This window comes from Epinephelus moara, chromosome 21 (assembly GCF_006386435.1).
Source record: "Epinephelus moara isolate mb chromosome 21, YSFRI_EMoa_1.0, whole genome shotgun sequence".
Classification (NCBI taxonomy): domain Eukaryota; kingdom Metazoa; phylum Chordata; class Actinopteri; order Perciformes; family Serranidae; genus Epinephelus; species Epinephelus moara.
Window position 1 is genome coordinate 17,997,654 of NC_065526.1, and position 15,148 is coordinate 18,012,801.

Genomic DNA, 15,148 nt, shown 5'->3' on the forward strand with positions numbered 1-15,148 from the left:
CTCCAACCCCGTGTTTCCGGTCTGCAATGCAAAATAACCTTAAAAAAAGCCTGAGGTATGTTGGATGACATTTAGAAATAGTATAATTATGTAATGCTCCCCGTAGACCTTTATAACCAACTTTAAAGAATCCTTGTAAAAATGTTTATGTTGTGTTAAAAAGTGTGCTTTTGATTTGGGTTGAAGAACATGACCTTTCATTATGAGAACATAGCTATAGCATATTACATTTTTTAAAAGACCAAATTTATATTGGTCAATATATCGTTATCTGCTTTTTAATGTCTCAAATATTGATAAAGGTATTGGCTTCCAACATCTGGTGGCATGTGGCAAAGCAAATCAACATTATTATTCTAACTTAGAAGAAAAGGTTCTTTACCATAGATCTGTAGAAACTGCATTGGCCTTCATGCTTACTGTAAAGATGATTTAATCACTGACACCACAGAATATTAATTTCCACTGTAGTTAATTAAAAACAACACACAAATGAACCTTAAAGCCATTTAGACACAGTAAAAAGCACCACAAATAAAAGCTTTTCATGAAAGATATACACTTCATTGTTCAATAATTAAAATCTGCTGCATACTGAATTTACATTAGATAAAAAGGAATCCAGTTTTAGCCTAAGTGCAGCGCTCTAACGAACGCATTTCCATTTGAACAGATGTGCTTTGTTTAGAAGGATGGTTTGGCAGACCTTCTCCCTGTCTGGTCCAATTACCCAGAATGCAGTTTGCACCTTACATCGCTAGTGACAGCATCAGAGATTATTCTAACCTCATAAATGATATTCATTATGGAGCTTGTTCTCAGTCATCACGCCACTAATGAGCCCCTCATTGCATTGTTTGTCAGCTGGAACAATGCTGTTTCAATGAAAATACAAAACATGACCACTGGAAGGTCTCAAAGACTAACCTTGGTTTGTTGCCAGGGGGGATGTGGAAAGATTGTAGAGGAACACATCTGATTTAAAAAACAGAAATTATATTTTGATAATAAAAAACAAACACTGAAGGCTAGGTGTAGGGATTGAGAGTGTATGAAAGCTGTTTAGCAAGCAAAAAAGCTAATGCTAAATGCATACAGTTCAAATAAATAGCTATAATTGTAGTAATATTAGTTACTGTATTATAGTAAAGTAACTGATGAATAGTTGAAGTCCTTAGCTCAAAGTAATGGATAAATGGTTGAGAAAAAATGTCATGTTTCTGCCATATATAGTGGTAGTAGTACAAACACAAACTTGACCAAACTGATTTAAACATTAGCCGTGGTTCAACCTGATAAAAAACATATCGTTCTGATTAGAGATTACAACTTTACATGAACGCTAATTAAAGTGATCCATAAAGTGTGTAAAGTAGAGCACTGCCCGCTCTGAGTGGACTTGTGGCCATTACCGCCCGCTCCTGCAGAGCGTGTTATCTATTCCTGATCATATTCACAGGGTGTGTCTTGGCTCCCGCCCGCACCCCGCAAGCATTCTGACCATACAGTACATGTCCGCACAATAGATTCCTTATTAATAGACTGAGTGTTCTCTCATCTCACAGGGCAAACACATTATTTTACCATGGTGCCTGTCAGCAATAGATAGCGAAATTATGTTCTAGTTCAAAGGTATGTTTATTATTACAGTTTTTCTGCAGGCCTTTAATTCCTTTCACACAAAACTGTTGCTCAGCAAAGATCAGGAAATACAATTAGTTTTTTTATTAAAGCCAGTATGAATATTATTTGTTTAAAAATTAGGCTTCAGATAATATATCAATTATAAATCATTCATTCGATCTAGCTCCGACAGCACATCAGAGAGAGTGAGTTATGGCAATGGAGGACTACAGCACCCGGCACACCAACACACCACTTTATCCTGTTAAAACAACTCACAACATGAATTCATTTTTATGATTAACCCTTCTAATTCTTTTGAAGCAAAAGCAAATAAACTGCTTAGCAACCAGACCAGGGACCCACATGTTGGGGGGATTTTCTACTACAGGCAGCAAAGATGTAACCACCTGTCCCTGTGAAATGTATGTTTGGTCCCGCTGGATCCCACTCCCATTGCAGTCCTCTATCCCAAGGCATTTAATCACAATATAACTTTTTTTGACTAGTGCAAAGTGGTTCACTAGTGGTTCACTAGATGTTACCATTTAGCAGTGAATGTCTCATAAAACAGGCTAATACTGGTCGCTACAGATGATTTGTTATAACCAGCGACTCCACAGGTCAGCCTGTAACAATAATGTTATATAAGGCGACTGCTTCATAATCAAAGAATACATTTATTAATCGTAGCACTAAAATGGGAACCTAGCACCAGCAGAGTGGCAAATATTTTTTTAAACTGACAATCTATTCTCTGTCAAAATCAGTCGAGGGAGGCAGAAGTAAACAGCTGTTGGCCTAAAGTTACCCCAACATGGGATGGCATGCAGAATATATTTATTTGAACCAGAGAGAAACGATCAAATTTAGCGTTTACATGGTAATTTCATGCTAATGTTTTCCCATTGAACGGATAATCAAAGGTTTACACCACACCACTCAACCCTTCTGAATGAGGTGGTCACATGAGGCTTTTATTCTGATTATTGGATATAATACTATATATACTGTAGATATGCTACTATAACAAAAAATAATGTTGATAAACATCATTATAAAATTCAATTGAACACATTTGAAACGTGACAGGTGGTGCTAATGAATACTTGAGATCACCTGCCAGGGCCGAGGGGGAGCCTGTGACTAAAAAAAAATAAAAAAGTTATATAATATGGAAATAAAATCATTAAAAAGTTAAATGTTTTGCCATGTAGGCTGACCCTTTGATCACATCCTGGAAGGCTTAAGGCTGCACTGTAAGCAAAGATGTATAATTAACAACATGCTTCATACTAAACGCACTGTAATCTGGATCAAACCGCCCGTGTGCCAACTAGAGCAGATTGGCAGGAAAAGGAGGAGGGTGGGGGGGAGCTGGGTTGTTCTTTTGCTTTACAGCCAACTGTGCATTTTGCTGTATTTCATGATCTTTCGGCATGTCTCTTTAGAGGCGGTCCAGACGGTAAAATCAATTGGCCAGTGTGTTGGAGTTTTGGACGAGTTTTAGCTGCATCGTGGGGGCCATAGAAATCGAGTCCAGCGGTGGCTTGTAGTTGTTTTTGTTGCCGTCTTTATGGGATCATAAAACCGCTGCAGTAATCTCACTATCTCTTTCATCTCTGCCCACAGGCAAACAGACGTGCCCTCCAGAGAAATTTGACTGTGGGGGATCCACCAACAAGTGTGTCTCGTTGTCATGGAGATGTGATGGGGAGAAGGATTGCGAGAACGGGGCGGATGAGGAGGACTGCGCGTCTGGTGAGTTTGTTAAAGGTGGCTGTCAGTTCTCCGCTATGATGTATATAACCTAAATGAAACACACGCGCCATTGTGTCTGCTGATTTTACTTTTGGCTGCCAGCTGTTTTCCAAGAGGGTGTCTTAAATCAAATAATGGCAGTGACAAATGTGCAGAAGTGGATGACTTGATGAGGCTCAAAGTCAGTCGACGAAGGAGAACACAGATTCCTCCTTTTTTGTATTTTATGGGGTTTCATCCTTTCTGATCTCACTTATCATCCAGAGGCTTTAGACATTAAAGCACAGCAGGGAGCACTCTATATAATTAGAGGGATTTGAAGTGAGGTTTGAGTTTTAAGCCAGCTGCACTCCAGTCCTCTTTGAAGTGGAATGGTTTTTGGTGTGGAGTATCAGTAAATTTGCAGCTTTCTGTTGATATTTGTAGGGTTCTGTCATTACATTTTGAACCCTGAGTCTTTAGCCTCTCCACTGCAGGGCCCCTCAGAACCATCAAAAATTACATCACCTCCTACCCAGCCAATCAGACAACTCAACCGTGCGCTGCCCCAACCCCCCGTCCCCTGCAGGGACTATACTTGCCCTACTTCTGAGGCGCCGTGAAGAATCGGCTTCTTCTTTTCTCCCTCTCCCTCGCTTCTCCACGTCAAGAAAAATTGATTGAGGCAACAGAGCTGTAGGGGGTGTGGTGTTTAGACTTTGAAGATGGTGCAAAATGGCACGTGGCGGCAAATTCACAGAGGGAGGAAGAGAAAAAAAAGCCATCTCCTTATTATCCTATATAAATGATGATGTTCGTCTTTTCAGGCATCTGCTCCCTGTCAGTTGTTTGTGTATGTGTGGGTGTTGAGATTATGACTGGCTGGCGTTGAAGCAGTTTATGTGTATTTGTCGGGAATACACACAAGTTTGAATCTTTATTTAGAGAGGAAGCCAAATCAATTTGGCATAAAATTAAAACATAAATCAAAGAAATTGTCCTCTTGAATAGATATTTACCCTCTCCTCCTTGAAGGATACCTGTGATACAAACCCTTTTATCTTGTTTTGCAGTACAGATATTTTGTTACCAGATCAGCCTGGAAGTGGCCTGTCAGCGAGGCCCCATCTCAAAGTGGCCCCACGCACTCTTGCCAGAGCAAGTGGTAGTGATTCCATTGACTTTAGATCTAATGCCTTCTTAGCTTAGATGGCTTTTCACTGCGCTGTCCATTGAGACCCAGTCTAGCCTGTGCTAATCCTTTTTTCATTCTAATGTCTGTATTGATGCGGCAGTCTTAAGCTCCTCAGCAGTGACATGAGGGCAGACAGCAGGCTGCCGCCCACCCAGGCAAGAGCCAAACCCCCTCCAGAGGTAAACTCCACTCAGTGTGACCAGGAGGGAGAAGTTGACTCTGACACCAGAGCAGCAAAGTGCTGGATAACATTGCAAATTAGGACTATTAAGTGCTGCTCAGGCTAGTTTATGTGAAGACTGATTAGGCCCAATGCCAGCCTGAAAGATGGCATCTAGATCAAGTGCAAGAAGCTGTTACCCTAATCTCTAGGTACCAAGCCTTAAATCTCCTGTGTTGTTATGTGGTCCAGCCCACATAAGGGATAATGTCCATATTGGACATTGCTGCATTACATTTATGTCACACATCAGTGGTCATTCTAATGCAGTAAATAGCCTGATATTCATATAACTACACAGATCAGCCACAACATTAAAGCCACTCACAGCTGGAGTGAATAACATGCATCATTTTGTTACGACGAATGTTTTGCCGGGAAACCTTGGGTCCTGGCATTCGTGTGTTGACATGCAGTACCCACCCAAACACCTTTGCAGACCAAGTGCAGCCCCTCATGTCAGCAGCACTTCCAGATGGCAGTGGCACCCCTAGCAGTACAGTTCACAATGCTACACAGCTAAAACTGCTCACAAATGACCCGAGGAACATGACAAAGAGCCCAAGACATCGACCTGGCCTCCAAATTTAAAAATCAGTTCATTTTAAAATGTGTTCATTTCAACTGTCCCTTGTGTTTGAAACAGTTTTTGACTCCATGTAATTCCTCATATCCACTTAGACATATGTAATATCCCTTTTTCTTTGTCCCCAGAATTTTCAAAGAAGTTGGACATAGGTCATTCCAATACAGAGCTCCATCTGATTAGAATCATTTTCCTCTTTTCTTGAGATCTTTTACCTCTATCCACTGCTTCAGGACTTCAGGACAGCAACAGCTGAGGGCAGGGGGTCTGAATGGGAGATGGTGAACGAGACATCTGAATCTGTGTACTTGTAGTGTATGTTTGTGTTCTGTATTTCTGTCTGAGGACCCCCTTGAAAATGAGATGCTACATTTTAAGAGACTATCCTTTCAATAAATTCAAATTTGCCAGATCTCCGTCTGTTCAAGCATCTGTGTGACGTGCCAGGACACCCCCAGAGGTCCTGTGTGTTTGCCTCGACAGGTCAGAACGAAGTCCGATCCACAGTGGGGCCTCCTTGGAGCACTGGCATGCTCCATGTACGCTCAATCGGATTAGGATCTGGGGAAATTGGAGGCCAGGTTGATGCCTTGAGCTCTTTGTCACGTTCCTCTGGCCACTCCTGAGCAGTTTTTGCCATGTGTCACGGTGCGTTGTGCTGCTGGTGGGGGTGCTGCCATCAGGGAATGCCATTGCCATGAGGAGGTCTGCTTGGTCTGCAACAGTGTTTGGGTGGGTGGAGCATGTCAAGTGGCATCCACATAAATGCCAGGACCCAAGGTCTCCCAGCATAACATTGCATTGTAACATTATGTTATTAACTTCACCTGTCACTGGGTCTAATTTTTTGGATGATCAGTGGATATTTAACCCTAACTCTGCACAGTTTTCCTTATTGTAACTAAGGTTTTTAATGCCTCAACCTAACTAGACCTTACCTTCAGCATAATCCATGTTTTGCTAACTTGTCAAATCAGCAGTCTTGATGGTACAGGTGTGCCGAATAATTGAAGTTCTGAAAAACAAAATGTTCAGCGGTTTGATGCGATTTATTGGTCCATCTAAGTCCCAACCCTCACCTAGGGTCATGAGCTCTGGGTAGTGACTGAAGGAATGCCATTGCGGATACAAGCGGCTTAAATGAGTTTCCTCTGTGGGGTGTCTGGGCTCAGCCTTAGAGATAGGGTAAGGAGCTCAGATATCCGGAGGGAGCTCTGAGTAGAGACGCTGCTCCTTCTTGTCAAAAGGGGTCAGTTGAGGTGGTTCGGGCATCTGATCAGGATGCCTCCTGGGGGCCTCCCGTTGGAGGTGTTCTGGGTATGTCCCACTGGTAGGACCCAGAACATGCTGGAGGGATTAAATATCTCATCTGGCCTGGGAACGCCTTAGGATCCCCCAGGAGGAGCTGGAAAGCGTTGCTGGGGAGAGGGATGTTTGGGGCGCTTTGCTTGGCCTGCTGCCCTGCAACCCGGCGGATAAGCTGATGAAAATGGATGGATAGACCGAAATGTTGTAATTCTAAATCACGTTTATTGCCAGTAAAAGGACTGTGTGCGGGAATTTTTCCTTCTCTGCCTGTAGACATTTCCTCCCATGAACCTGTCTACAAGAAATTGAAGGTGTGCATGAGCCTTGACAGTCACGATCTGTGCTGCGTGGTTAAGTGTTTTAAGTGACACAAAATGTGTGTAAATGCAAACTTAAAAGAAGTTATAGTTCACAGAATCAGCGGATAATAATTGCCTTGCTTGTCAAAAACACTACTTTGCTGTATTACTCTTAAGCACTGCAGACAGAAGGCTTTAGATCTTTCACATTTACAGTCATTTGAGGCGATAGACGAGTGGTAGAAATTACCAATTGGTTCGTGTGAGTGTGTATGTGTATGTGTGTGTGTTGCGGGCTAGCTGTTGGCACAGGGGCAGCTGGAGAATTCACTTCAAAGCAACATTAACTCGGCTGTATGTTTGGGTTTAGAAGGAGAAGATGAATGAATGAAGATGTGTGAAGTGATGCGGTGGCATTCGAACAAAACCCAGAATAAAGCTATTTTATGAACAGTGTATGTTTGTCCAAATGCATTTTTCTCCTGCCAGCCGGCGAAAGGCTCAGCTGCAAACCTCAGCGAGTGAGGCTGTAAATGTAGTCACAAATCATCTTTGGGTGCAGTTAATTCAAAATATTGAGGCATAAATGGAAAGTGTCAGCATCATTGAGCATCAGATGTTGAAGGGACTCCCCATGTGTAAACAAGAACTAAGAACTACGCTACGATGTTTGTCCCTTCCACAGCAGAATCAACATTGTTTGAGATAAAACCCAGTGGCTCTGTCATCTTTACTCTTTCACACCTGCTGTGTTTAACCATGTAATTGTGGTTACACGCTCATTCAGACGTGCTGTTTAGATAATCTGTAAGTGGTGAAAATCCCCTTACAGGAGTCTGCAGTCTCCTGGGTCTGCATTATCTAATTTTTTGTACTTTTTGAAACTGAAACTCCCACAGGAATTCCCTCTTCCTGCAGCGACAGGCCAGGTGTGCTCAGGTTTAAAAATGAACAGAGCTTTTAGTTCTGCACCATCTCTTTTTCTCGTGTTCTTAATAGGCAGAAGTGATAGAAACTACCGCGCTGCACCACCTGAGGTGTGTGGCATACTTTCAACAGGGTTCAGACACCATCCACCTTCACCACTTTATTTTTGCATTCAGCTCTCACAGTTCACCATTAGTGTTACACCATTAATGCAGCTAAAAGGTTTCCTTTTTTAGACTGACTTATTACAAACAAACCAAGAGACACGTATCATTTACTGGGCAGTTTGGTGACCTGGCCTCCTGCAGTGCCGTGTTGACCAACCTGGGAAAATCAATACACTTTATTAAAGTGACCGTCGTATCAATTTACGCACCACTTCACTGCACCTTGTGGCTAAATTTATCCTCTCTGGTGGTCAAAATAGTTGGTTAGATGAAATTAGGTCTTTCACACCTCAATATAAATGGGGCAAATGGCTGCAGTCAAACAATTTGCATCAGTATTTTGTTTTGTTTTACTCTATTTTCAGTGAGGAGCTGCCAAAACTTGAAGGCTGATTCCTTTACACTTTTAATGATCAGCAAAAGAAAGGCATACAGTTGTTCAGGTTAACCTTTGAATTTATACAAGTGTTACAAATATGCTGTCACATAGGGCTACACAATTAATTGAATATTAATCCCTGTCACAATTTTGACTTCCCACAAATGAATGAACATGGTTTTCGGCTATTTTGACGTTTAAATTGTGTGCTCCACCCATAGAGTCCTCCGCTTCATATCAAATCAAGCGTTTCTTAAACTGCCAACGGCGGCCACTGTCATGCCGCTACACCTGATTGCTCTGAGACGACAAGGGAAGCTGAACTTCCCCTAAAATTTCATAGACGAAATGCACTATTGAATTTACATTAAAATAAGAATTTACATTGCATCAAATGTGTGCTAGGATGCGTTTCACATCATGACTATGATGTTCAAACGTCAGCTGTTTGTCACCAGTTTTCAAACGCGACCTCCCTGTCATACATTCTCGTGTCAGCACGGTGGACACGGAGCCTCCAAGCATTCCTATGAGACAGCGCTGAGCAGGTTTTTTTCATGCAGCAAAGCGAGACGGTCATTGGATAAATGCGACAAAATCGTCACTTCCAGGGAGGCTCAGCTTCCCTGGGACCTAATGGAGCGGTAGGCGGGAGAGGATGCTCGGTGTATGCATGATGATTGGAGGAACTGTCTAAGGCTGAACCCCTTTGTGATTGACAGCGCTTCTGAAATACACACCAGCATTTTGAGCTCAGGCCTATGCGTATATATTTGCGAGTGGAGTCTTCTGACAGAGTGATGTCCAGAGTTCCTTATTTCCATAAGCGATATAGCTCATTTTCACCGTTTGTAGAGTACACACACAACACACACTGTAAATAAAGACACAAACGTTGCGTTGCTGTGGTTCTGTGGCAGGAGTGTGGTTGAAAAACGGCTTCAATTAAATGTTCCTTTTATAAGTTACTGCCTCGCTACAATATGACAAATCTTATGATGTTTGAAAGACCAGCAGCTGCCACTGCGCTACACCCACCTGGCAGCAACAGCCTGTGAAAAACTTTCCTGAATCTTGCGACTGCAGGTGGGCAGAACAAAAATCATTCTTTCATCAACCACCATTGTTTGGAAGTACAAATCATATCCAAAGAGTGCTTGAGACTTGTGTCCGTGCTGCAAAGCAACACAACTAAGTTGTTTAACAACCTTGAATAACACCATAAACTGCAGTATGATGAACACAAGAGGGCCAAGGCCAAGAAGAATAATCATACTAATGATAGTTCATTGAATCCCGTTCTTGTCCATTGTCAGCAACAGTGCTGTAAAGCACGTCAAGGTACTGTGATCGCTGTAAAACAACCTCTCAAAGACAGACTGAAATAACCATTGTAATCATCAGTCACAAAGTTACAGAGGTAAGGTTTAGTAAAATAAACATGGTAAGGACGTACCTTAAAGTGACCCAACGTTCACACGATTCTGAATACTCGTCTCCTGGGGACTGCTTCCTTTGTCTACTTTTGTCAGCGAGTTGGTTAAGAGATCACTGCCTTCCAAATCAGTGGGTTACAGTATGCACAAATTACTGGCTCATGACTATGTAAGATATGGGTGCAAATTTGGGTGCATTACATTTTGTAGGAGAATGCACAAACAGTTTATGAGAACAGCCTGCCCTCTTTGCATTTGCAACACAGATTAGTTTCACACCAGAGTTTAACCGATAGTGCTCACACCAATCTGTACATGTACAATATAACCAAAAGCATCTTGTTTTGGTTGGAGCTGCACCAAACCGCTGAGTTGTGAAAGCATCCTCAACATGAGCCTGCTTTTTGTTGTCTTTCACACTCATGCTTTTGTGAGCATGCTCAAGCTTAATCCTGCTCACAATGAGCAAAACCTTCAAACTCACTTTACACTGCCTCTTGTGTTTACCCAAATGTGAGTGGAGAGGTTGCACTTCTAAAACTGACTGAGCACGAACGTATATACCCAGTTAGCCCCAGCGTGCTCTGCTATTAGTAGAAATTTACAGAGTGCATAGCCCGCCGCAGACTCGGAAAAGTAAATCTTGCAGAGGCATCTTGCTAATTGAGTCATCCACATGTTGAATTATGTATTAAGTAGAATCTAGCCCTCACCAGAGGAAGCTTTCCTTGATCAACATTACATTAAGCAGCAGTTGGAAAGAGGCTCCGCGAGAAAGTTGAACTGTCCTCAACCCTCAGCGATGTGGAGATTAATATGCACTTACTCTCCAGGCTTCTCTCCTGAGCTCGCCTGTCTGCTGGGATCTGCTGCGGAGCACAGGAGCCGGTCTGGATTTGCGTGTTTTCGTGTGTGTTTGCATTTGCACTCAGTGTCAGGTTGAGTTGCCTGACTGGTGTGTGCATATTATGTTTCCGTGTGGTTGTATTTTTGCATGTTTTCTTTATTCATATTTAACGCTGCTTGGATAGTACGAGGCAAACAATTACTCCGTGCACTCTTCACAGCTGTCTCTCCTGTTGTGAAGCTGAACTGGTAGATACTGTGCATCACAGTTTTACAGGGCTGAAGTGCTTCCACTAACAAATAATTCTCCCTTATTTCATTCTGCTAATCGAAATCTAGACAGGTGGGTGTTTGCATCATTCAGCACCGATTCCTTGTCTCCCCCACTGGCAGCTAACCTCCTCAGTCAGTAATGATTACAGAGGAGGTCAAAAAAACTCCCTTCACTTTGACTCCCACCTTGTCCTCTATTATCTCCTGGTTGTTACTGTGGATGAGAGAGTTGTCTCGTCTTTATTACAGCGGTGTTTCCTCTGTAAATGTTTGTCTAGCGTCACAGGAAAGGTCAGCCACTGAGCGATTTCCCCGGTGACGCACTGTGACCCATCTGAACTTGCATGCAGTGTATGCAGTGTGTGTTTTTACCTACTCGTCCTGTGTGTGTGTGTGTGTGTGTGTGTGTGTGTTCCAGTGACCTTGCTGCAGTGGCTGTGGCTGTAGCGGTCCTCAGCTCTCTGAGCAAAGTGGACAGGTCTGAACTGTCCCCTCAGTTTAAGTCTATGAATAACTATGAGAAAGCTGAGAGGACATTAAGTTGCACAGACAGTGACTGATATGCTCAGAGGTATTTGTGCGTGTACCAGTCGGTGGCTGGATTATTTTCTTTTCTCTACACAGCTCTCCAACAGATATAAACTACACAGCAGAAATACCTCAGTGCGATGCGATGCAGAAGAGCAACCTTGTGGATGATTTTACATTTTGCATTAAAATAAATCAAAAATAATCAGTGCATCCAGTTTTAAAAACAAACAAACTGCTCTTTGTGTCACAGTGGGCACTTTTTACCTGCCATACATGCCACTCTCTCAGTTAACCCAGTAAATTTCCACAAACCCTGCCTCTCCACCATCCTACCTGCCAGCCTGTCACCTGTCCAGTCCATCACACTCACCTCATCAAGCCAACTGCTCTCACCTGTGGATCGTTACTTCCTGCCACTATAAAGACTCCTTCTTCACAGACTCTCCTTACCAGGTTGTTCTTTGTCATCTGATGCAAGACTTTCCAGTGTTTATTCTCGAACTGCTTCCTTATTGCCGACCTCCCTGCCTCTGATTCTCCTGCTTCGCCTGCTCCCCGGTAAACCACTCAGCCTTCTGTCCTGACCAAGAGCTCTGCTTCTGGCTTCCTGGTTTCTGTTTCCCAGTTCCCTGTGGCTGGTTGTTCACCCACCTGTGGACTTTTGTGCTGTGGATTGCTTCACCGCATGGCTGCACATTCTGCCTTTGTGTGTGCTCCACGGATTCCACTCATCATCGCTGCTGACAAGTCCCTCCCTGTCTGCGGTCGGCTTCACACACATAGTACTCCTGGTTTTGGTTTCCCTGTTCATCTGATATCGTCTCCCATCTCTTCCCTCACGGTACCACTGCACACATTGGCACTGTTTTCTGTCGGTGTGCATTCAGCGGACACCACTGACTCACCTGCTTTCGGCTTTGGGACCGAACCCGTGTCTTGGAAGGCTCCAAGACACGACATTAACTCTTACTGTTGTTTTACCTGCAAGTGGTTTCATTAAAGACTATTACAAACTGTTCTTCTGTTTGTGGTGCTGCAGTTGGGTTCTTACCATACTCATGACACATTGCCCCACGAAACTCTGGTCCACTTCCCTGGTCTCGCTACCAAAGGGGATAAGGTAGAGGTGGTGGAGTCTCTCAGATACCTCGGCATTACACTGGACTGTAGCCTCAGCTTTAATCAGCATGCCATAGGCATTTACAAACATTGTCAGTAGAGACTTACAGCCATCTGTACATTAAATCAATTGTTAGTACAACCCTTTCTCCTTCTTCTCTTGTACCATGGCATTATAAAGTTCTTCTGTACAGTGCCATCTGTTTTTTCCATATGCTCACAGTCACCATTAAGCTCTTTAAGACAACTCATTTAGCTGGGAAACTCATAGGTATTTATATCCCCCGAACTTTATCATTACGTCACCCCATCCCTGATCGGCAAAGCACTCACAGTCACTCACAACCCAGATCATCCACTCCATCTTCCTTCTGGACGCAGGTATTGACTACCCATGTGCAGAAGTGCCTGTTTCAGCAAGAGCTTTGTTCCCACATCTGTACGAGCTCTAAATAAGTGACCTCCTCTTGATTTGAAATTCAGTCTGTGGTGTTGAATGCCAGTCCATGTTTTTGTCTCTTTGCTATTAATTCTGTATGTCGTACATGTCTGTGATATGAGTGCACTTGCTGTGGAAAAGAATTTCCTAATTAATTAATTCAGTTCCAGTTAAAATGGCCTACGCTATGAGTGGGTATGTTTGGTCTGTGCTTTGTCTGGTAGTGGCGCTCCACATTGCCGCTTTTAATAATCCCCAAGGTCTCTGAAGATATGATGAGACATGCTAGCTTTGAACTGTCTGTAGAAGGAATGAACATGTGCGTCTGTCCATTCTTGATTCAAAACTATGTTTATGCTCGCTTTAGAACACGTGAAAATACTTTCTCTCTTTTATTTCTCAGACTGTTGTCTCTCCTCTCATCCCTCCTGTATGTGTGTATCTCACTTGAGTCGTAACACAGATTTGATTAGCTCAGTAGCATCACATGAGATGATATAATTCATGCAATTGGTCTTTAGGTTTCTTGGTCGCTAAACCAGTGCTTCAACACTAGTGCTGGTTAAAATAGGAATGCTCCGTTGAAATTTAATAGTTCTAAATAACTGATCAGGCTATAGGTCTGATAGGACAGTGTCTGGCCCAGGGGATGGAGAGGTATGGCGAGTTAACAAGGGAGATGCATTAAATAAGAGTTGCCAGATAACATCATACACTCATTCTCATAATGGTGGCATCATTGTGCATTATTGGAGCATTAAAATGTCATCTGTCACTAAAATAACCAGGATGCTCTTTTAAACTTTTGGCCCAATCACTTCCCCCCTTCTGTTCATGCGTGCTTTCATTTTTAACTTAATCACAGTTATCCAAGCTGCCTGATATAATAAGAGTGCCAGTCTTAAGTTCTTCCTTCTTTTGTCAGCACCTCATGTCTAAGTCTATGAAACTGGACATGACTGAGTTTGTTTTTGTCATTTATATTGACATTCTGTTATTATCTCAGCATTGAGCTCTTCAGCGTCAGCTGTACCCTACAAAGCATTTATGCCACAATCTGTCATAGAAAGTGATTAGATGAGATTCAATAGAAAAATCTTCTTGCGCTTCCAATCCAGACAGTGAGCGTGAAAGCAACCATAGAAACTCACTACAACTGAACTCCCAAAGCAAGCGGTGCCGTGGGAAGGAATGAATTACAATTCTCTATTTTTTCCTGATGGTCTGATTAAGACTCTAAATGTGTCGCCAGGTGATTTTTAGAAATTAAGTCACTAAGAGGATCTGAAAAGGTGCTTGATCTAGTGAGAAAGACGCCAAGTTGGCAACACTGAATTAAAGATAGATGACTGTTTTTGAATGCTTACACACAACCTGGATGCAGTGGTAATTTTGGCAGCTAATTTAGACGTAAAGTTAGTCTTAAGACGAAAATGCTTTTTGGTTTTTGTCACATTTTAGTCACTTTTATCCTTTATGGTCCAGTTTTAGTCGACGAAAAGAGATATTATCCAGTCAAATTGTAGTTATTTAGTTGAAATGTTTTTCTCTCTTTAACTAATTCAGTTAGGCTCATGCAGTTGTCGGAAATTGGAAATCAAAGTGACAGCTGACTGCCCAGAAACATTAACTTGACGTTAGCAAATTTATATGCTTAGTTTACATTAGGACTTATCATCTAAGGGTGCTTTCAGACATAGAGTTGTCTTGCTTTGGTCTGAATCAGGGACTAATTTTGTTACAAAGTTGCATAATTGTCTAGAGTTGGTTCGTGTTCTCATGGCAGCATTTACAAGTGAACCAGATCAAATGCCTTGTGTGAGAAAGCTGCTCTTGATTGGTCAGAATTTCCATGTGGGAAAAATCCAGGAAGTAAACAAAACGTTGAAGAAGTTTTTGTCTAATGTCACAATGGAGGGACAACTACGCAGGTTGATTTTAGCGCTGCTCATCGTGGACTATATTGCTGTCATTGTTCATTTTAGTCAAACCATACAGTTTGAAAACGAGGCGCGGCTCCAACTAGAAAACAATGTTTTGATGCATTGGATGTGCTGAAT

At 42.5% G+C, this 15,148-nt stretch overlaps 1 protein-coding gene across 3 annotated transcripts in view; it reads left to right on the top strand.

The window, feature by feature from the left end:
* The window catches only part of LOC126383007 (low-density lipoprotein receptor-related protein 8-like), a 161,213-nt gene that overhangs the window by 75,187 nt on the left and 70,878 nt on the right, over positions 1 to 15,148 (top strand). For 2 of the 3 annotated variants that reach the window (XM_050033352.1, XM_050033353.1), the window contains exon 4: positions 3,256 to 3,399. In XM_050033352.1, coding sequence (XP_049889309.1) covers positions 3,256 to 3,399 — 144 coding nt within the window. The remainder of the gene's footprint in view (positions 1 to 3,255; positions 3,400 to 15,148) is intronic. The other variant, XM_050033354.1, reaches the window with a different exon arrangement.